Source organism: Quercus suber, unplaced genomic scaffold, assembly GCF_002906115.3.
Source record: "Quercus suber isolate HL8 unplaced genomic scaffold, Cork oak 2.0 scaffold_122, whole genome shotgun sequence".
Classification (NCBI taxonomy): Eukaryota; Viridiplantae; Streptophyta; class Magnoliopsida; order Fagales; family Fagaceae; genus Quercus; species Quercus suber.
Window position 1 is genome coordinate 1,410,779 of NW_027069587.1, and position 7,396 is coordinate 1,418,174.

The 7,396-nt window shown below is 34.6% G+C and overlaps 1 protein-coding gene across 1 annotated transcript in view; it reads right to left on the bottom strand.

Annotated features, from left to right (window-relative positions):
• The window catches only part of LOC112011323 (uncharacterized), a 4,507-nt gene extending 754 nt beyond the window's left edge, over positions 1-3,753 (bottom strand). The window contains exons 1-6 of the mRNA XM_065775923.1: positions 3,403-3,753; positions 1,207-1,327; positions 1,052-1,119; positions 911-970; positions 648-806; positions 6-221 (exon numbers count right to left, since the gene is read on the bottom strand). Of these exons, the coding sequence (XP_065631995.1) occupies positions 6-221; positions 648-806; positions 911-970; positions 1,052-1,119; positions 1,207-1,327; positions 3,403-3,522 (744 nt within the window). The 5' untranslated portion in view covers positions 3,523-3,753. The remainder of the gene's footprint in view (positions 1-5; positions 222-647; positions 807-910; positions 971-1,051; positions 1,120-1,206; positions 1,328-3,402) is intronic.
• Positions 3,754-7,396: the final 3,643 nt, after the last annotated feature.

A 7,396-nucleotide genomic window follows, 5' to 3' on the forward strand; every position in this document is an offset into this window, starting at 1 on the left:
TTTGCTTGACTAACAGAGGAAAATAAAAGAAAGTAAAAGGACCTTCTCTCATATTCAGGAAAAAGAAACTGAACCTTAGTGCGTTCCTCTTCCATCTGTTCAAAATTGCGTCTTATGCTTTCCGGGATTTTTGGCTTTGTAACGCGAACACTAATGATTTCAATACCTGGAGCATAACGTGTGCAGTCACCCTGGAGAGCATCTTTCATCTTTTCATCAATCTGTGAGAGTTAAATGCTTTGTCAATATAACATGAAATAAATAAATAGAAAAGGATTTGATTACCCCTACACTAGCACATGGTGCCATGATGTTACACAACTATTTGAAGCATAGTTATAAGGAGCTTCTTAATGATGCTGGCAACTTAACATTAACATAGATTCCTGAAGAGAAATAATCCTTGGAAGTCAACACAACACTAATTGCTGGGATTTTCTTGAAGAGGGATCAAATTGTTCAACTTTTAAGTTAAGATTTCAATATGCTTAAACAATCTGTCAGATTCAACTACTAAAGCAGAAGAAGAAAAGCACACTACTTTAAACAGCACTTGGAAGACTTATTATGCTGTAAAGCTAAATTGGAAGCTCCCAAAATATTTTCATTTATGGCTTTAAAGGGTATGTTTTCTTTAGCATCCATACTTGATCAAAAACATCAATGTAGACTTGCTGAAGAGAGTGAGAGCTGCAAAACTGATTGATCTCGTGATGAATTTTGTCATATATCCATGTATTGTCATACTGCACCCCATAGTTCAGCAGAGTGTCATGCACATAGTCCTTGTGAAGCCGGTTAACAACCTGAAAAGGCATTATAATCAGTGCATAGAAGCTGAGCATTTCAAACTTTAGACCACTTGTAAACCATAATGTTGATAAAGAGCAACATCTGCTAGTAGCTGTACCTCTATCTTCTCAAAGTTGATCATGACACCTCCTTTTGTACCACAAGGAATATCCCTCACCTGCAATTATACTCACAAGAAAGATTTGAGCATTAGACTGACAAGATGAAATTCCTCAATTTTCATAGCATCGAATTTTACCTGATCTGTCTGAAGGGTTACTTGGACAGGCTCATAATGGGTTATAAAAGGTAGCTTCAGATGAAAACCTGAAAATTAAGTACATGCAGAAATTTCATAAGTTCTAGGAAAGCAACTACTGAATGAAAATCATAAAGAAAGGACCATAGTCAAACCTGGATCTGTAATCGTCTTTAGAAGGGCACCTCCTCTCCAGTAAACCCCAACATGGCCTTCTGGGACTTGGTGCAGAATGGAAAAACCATTCCTAATAGTTGATGACGAAGGAATCACTATCTGTAAAATTTATATTCATGTCAGATATTTTCAAACTCAAATAAAATGATACGAACACTTATTCCAGTGACTGAGATTCAAAATAAATCTAAAATTTTAAACAAACTAGCATTCAATAAGAAAATTATATAGTCACTCCATAAAAAAATAAAAAATAAAAAATAAAAAAATAAAAAAAAATAAAAAAATAAAAAAACACTAATCCACTATTTTCTCTTTTCAGGTATGCCTCCCTGGCAGCTGCAATTACTAGTAAGTAAAGGAGTGTAGCAAATCACAAAACCAGGCCAGCCTGCCAAGAACAACATGACAAGTTTTGATTGTTTTTAGTTTGGTAACACTTTTGATCAAAAGACTAATTCAAAGTGGGAACTAAATACATTCCCATATCTTCAAAGTGGTTCTTTCAAAAACATGCCCTCCAAATCAAAATTTTAAATTTTGGTGCTTTCACATGCATGCAAATTTGACATTTTCATAAGTTGTATGTTAACTAAAACTGGTTTTGAATCTAGACAAACTGGATGAATAAAACAACTTCACTTGAACTACTCTCATTTTTGGTTCAGCTTGTATCAAACTAAACCAGCTTTGTGGTTTGCAAACATCCCCAAAAACATTCAGGCAACACAATTACAAATAGAGTAATTTAGAAATAACTCTATATCCCTAGTGCATACTCAATGCCACAATGTAAATTCCTTATAATTTTTTTTCAAAAAATGTTAATAATTAAATGAAAATGGGCATTAGAACCACAGTTTGTAATGCAATGTGAAATGGATAGAATAAAAGTCTTCTGTCTTACACTTACTATGTTCTATTTTATACTCCACCATTCATAATCAATCACATGTCCCTTCTTCTTTTTATAAAGTAATCCACTTTTAAAATGGGGAAAGAAAAAAAAAAAAAAATCAGACGTGTGACATACTTCTGTTAGTGGAGCATACAGTGGAAGACTTTTTTTTTTGATAAGTAAGAATGTTATATATACGAAAGGCTACTCTATGCATGAAAAAACATAGAGCAAACCCAGAAAATACAAGAAGAAAAACTGAAAAAAAAAAAAAAACAAAAAATAAAACCAAAAAATAAAACCAAACAACAAAATAATTACAAAAGAGAGAGAGAGCTAAGAAAAGAAGGGAGAAAATCACTAGTTGTGAATCCCCATGCTCGAGACCAATCAAAAAGAGATCTACTAAAAGAGGCAATCATCTGAACACTTGAACTATCCAAATCCTCAAAAGTCCTGCGATTCTGTTCCTTCCAAATACACCATAGGATGCACAAAGGAACTAAGTTCCAAATCTGAGATGAATGCTTCCCCAACCAATTCCACCAACCAAAAAGCAAATTTGGGATCGATCTAGGCATAAAAAAAAAAAAAAAAAATCAGACGTGTGACATACTTCTGTTAGTGGAGCATACAGTGGAAGACTATGATGGGGATAGAGCATTTTTATTTGTAATGGAACGCCGTTGAAGCATTTCTACTAGAAGCTATAGGCTATTATTCACTATGATGCACCTCTGTAGTAATCTTTCAATGAGAATATTGATGCATGTTGAACCTGACTTGCAACAATGCAAGTCCACACAGAACAACTACTACCATCACCATAAAGGGCAACAAATACTAGAAATAATCTTGAGTCACATTTTTATATCAAGACAATTTGATGAGTTATAAATCACATATTACAGATCCAGAAATGTTATTGAAGAAATTTACATTGCCAAGACATTGATTATTGAACAATGCATGTTGAAACAGAATCAAAATTCACACAAAACGATAATGCGCATTGCAGAATTAAAGAAAATGCGGCAATCAATGTAGCTTTAGAATCTGGAAATCAAGGCGCAGAAGATAAATCATAGAGAAGTAAATCTCAAAACGCATAATAAAACGGATAATGTGAGCGATCAGATGCTAAAACAAACGCTATTAAAATCAACGAGAGAATGTGATAATATTGAAGAAGGCGATAAAGAACAAAGCTAGCGGAGGCGGTGGAATGTTGATATATTGTGTTAAGAGTTGATATATATAGTTTGATATATAATACCATGGCAAAGATTGCGATGAAGGATAGGAAGACTGTGAGAATCGTAGAGAAACCGCCACCGCCGCCGCCGCCGCTTTGAGGAGGCTGTGGAGTTGCGGGTCTCGGCTGATGTGTATCCATAATGCACAGTGTCAGTCAGTCAGTCAGTATGAAAGGCCTCACGCAACTTCCGTTTTTCTATCTACCGAGGAAAGTGCCAGAGGAATTTGGTGCTTGGTAGCTTCGGGGAGGTTGGCGTGATTTGTGAGGAAGGTATATCTTCTTTCTTACGTTGGTACGAATACGATGCTTAGAGTGCACTTGAAGGTTTTAGAGTAGAGGAAACGTTCAGTCCTGAGCTGGCAGAAAAAGGGCTATTTACCCCCACCAATTAGGAGCTGCCACGTCATATTTTCAATAAGACCTCAGTACACTCCATCACACAGGATTGTAGCCCAATATAAAACCAAAATCACCAAACGGAACGTGCTCAGTAGCCCTTACCTGGAGAAAACAGCACCAGCACCAGCACCAGCACCAGCACCAACGCCTCCTCTCCTCTGACCAACGGAGCTCCTCCCCGCCGCTGGAGCCACCGCGGCGTTGTTCTGAGTCGGCGCCCACGCACCCAAATACTACGGTTTGTAACGATTTCCCCTTTATTGTTTGGTTAGGTTTTGAAATTTTGATGGGTTTGGGTTATTTTTTGGATATCAATCTGTTCATATTGGTATAGATTTTGTTGGTTTTATATGGATTTTGCTTCTTCTTTTTCTTTGGGTATTTTCATGGGTTTTGATTAGATTCTTAAGTGATAGGCCACCCACCTCTCTTTTTTATCTATGATTTATAGTAGTCTTTTTTCTGAAGAAACAATTTCAAAAGAAGGGGAAATTGTCACAAGATGGCTTACAACCCCTGCATAAGAATCAATAATGAAGTTTTGATAGGAGCTGAAACTCTAGACAAGACCCATTCCCCTGTTTCACTCCATACAATTGATAGCTAGCAACACAACTCTTTATCAAAATATTAGTTAATTTTCCTTGTTGACTTTCTGCATTAAAATGAATCATATAATGAAATTCACCTTCATAAAAGATAATATTTTTCATTCCATTAAGCCAAAAGAAAAGAAAAAGAGGTGTAAATGGTCTTGTTAGTCATTCTCGCAACCATGCAAGGCATACACTAAGTATTCTTGTGATGACCAAAGTATCATTGGAAGCATGAAAATCTATGCCAGGAAGAAGGATAGGATCAGATAAGTAGGATATTTTACGTGTTGTCAATAGAATAAGCACACTGAAACAACCTTCTTAAACTAACAATCACCCTTAACACTGAAACCATACTTTGCCTCTCACGAAAACTCCTAGCAGCCAACAAGAATTCTTGTAAAACAGAAAGCAATGAATAGGAGAATGTAATCAGAATTTCAAACAGCATAACATCATGAACTTGGCTAAATGTATATCTGTAGAGAAGGTGGTTTGTGGTTGAGAAGATTGAATGAGTGGAATAAGGCAGCAATGATGAATGTATGAGGAATCTTTTTGTTAAATCTGGTACTATTTCAGTTGCTTGGGAGAATCATTATTTACAAGGCAGAAGTTTTTGGGCAGATGGAGTCCCTCGTGAATAGAACCCAGTCGCCTGTTTTAACTATAGAGAACTTTACTTTCTTTTTTCTCTCACCTTTTATTTTTATTGTCGATGTGTTGTTGATTGCATACTCAACTCTGATTTATGTCATTGACTCATCTTCCCAGCAAGTTTCATTTTATCTAGTTGAGGTTGCCACATTAGGTATGCACAAATTGACAGAGTTGTGTTGTTAATATTTTTTTTATTATTGCTTGCTGGTCTAATTTTAAAATTTTGAATTATGTTATGTTCTGAAAGTCACTGTGCTCCATCTTTTTGTAAAACAAGTATTAAGTGCAGGAAAAAATAACTATTTCTAGGTTGCCCCGTCGTGATTATACTGTCACTGCTAAGGGGTTTTTCTTTCTTTTGTAGTAACAGGACAAATAGGCAGAGGGGAACTTGTTCAATTAAGTGAGGCCATCTCTTTTTGTGGTTCCATTTGCTGTCTCTATTTACATCCCCATATACACCACTCTTTTCTTCTTTTCTTTTTGAGAAGTAAAAAATTATAATAAAAATTATCCAAGAATAAAATAATGAAATTATTAAATGTATCATATGTGAATTTATTAGATCTGATGATAACATTAGGAAATCCCCATATACACATTCATACTACTTTTTTTAAGTTCATTTTATATTTTTATAGGGTTTGGCTTACCTTTAATGCTTTTTTTAATTGGAATCTCTTTTGTTTTAATAAAAAATTGTCATATTATCTACTAACTAAATAAAATGTAGAGATGTCTAGTTAAAATGTAGAGAATCTACTAACCTACTACCACTTGTTATTATATATTTGAAAAAAAAAAAAAAAAAAAAGACATGTCTAGTTAAAAAAGTACAAGAGGTAAGCCAAATCCAGTTAAATATTAAATGAGCATTTGGATACAGATGATTTCCCGCAACGTTTGCGTTTGGCGTTTGTCACGGGACCCACAAATCTCCGTGACAGGCAAACCTCTTTTTTCAGCAAAATTTTTATTCAAAATGAGTTTCACGATACTATTCACACATTTAAAAATTATTTTGCAATAGTGTTTTCAGTTTTCAGTTTTCAGCAATAAACAATATCCAAACAGACCCAAAGTAATGAGTGACTACTGACTAGCATTGATTGGTGTAGAGTAAAACCCAATCAAATGCCACAATAGCAACGACTTTATATAGATATGCCAGCATAAAATATTTGCCATAATTCCATTACATGTGAGCTTAGTATGCTGAAGCAAGATCATTTTAGTTGTAATCATAAATAAGCATTCCATCATTTCATTGGACTGTTTTCCATGCGTAGTGATCCAGCAATGTCAAGAATATAATATTGCAGCGTGCTATATCAAAATCAAACCAAAATTCAACAGCTCTCCTTTTGTTTTAGGGTGCAAATTTACCAAATGGTTAAACTTGTTGCAAACAAATTGTTTTACACAGTTTTACACAATCCCCAAAAGCAACTAAAAAGTTACTATGTTCATTGTAAAACAAATTGTGTACTCTTTACCAAATTCTTAATCTTCCATAGGTTTATTAAAATCAAACAAACAATCTATTGTAAATCCAAACTCTACCCATAACAGATGTGAATAACATTCATATCGACAGCAGTGACCAAAGATATTGTTAATTGAATCTGGAGGTAAAAGGTTATGCATCAACCTGTAAAATGTTTCAAGCTTTTATATACAAGGAGAGTTGCTTAAAATGGTTTGGTCATGTTCAGAGGAGCATGACTAATGCCCCGGTAAAAAAGAGTGAGTTGATCCAAGTAGGGAACCAAAAAAAAAAAAAAAAGAGGAAAGCCAAAATTCATTAGTAAAAGTATTAAAAAATAAAAACAAAAGACATGTCAATCCAAAAGTAGCAAAGAGTATGACTTTTGATAGAGTAGAATGGAGGAAAAGAATACAAGAAGCCAACCCTAACAAATATGTTGAGGATTCATAGCCAATTCTAGAATTTTGGAATTATAGCTTTGTTGTTGTTGTATATAACTCATTGAATGAAACACCTATAAGAGCCAAAAAATTGGCAGACTTCACAAAATTTTTGTTTAAATGAAACACCTTCTGAAAGCCTCAACCAACATTTACATTCCCTTCCAAAAAAAAAAAAAAACTATAAAGGTGTTAAATGAAACAAACACCTTCTGAAGGCCTCAACCAACATTTACTTTCTATATCACCTAGGTATTACAACATGTTGATAAAAAAAATTAAGCTGTTGATTTCTCCTCTTCAGACACATTCCTAGATAACTGTTGCAAGAAGTTCCCAAGCAGCCTCTGATCCAAAAACATATTAGGTATCTGCAAGAAAGAACTATTAAGTAAAGCCTGCACACACAACACACACACACACACACA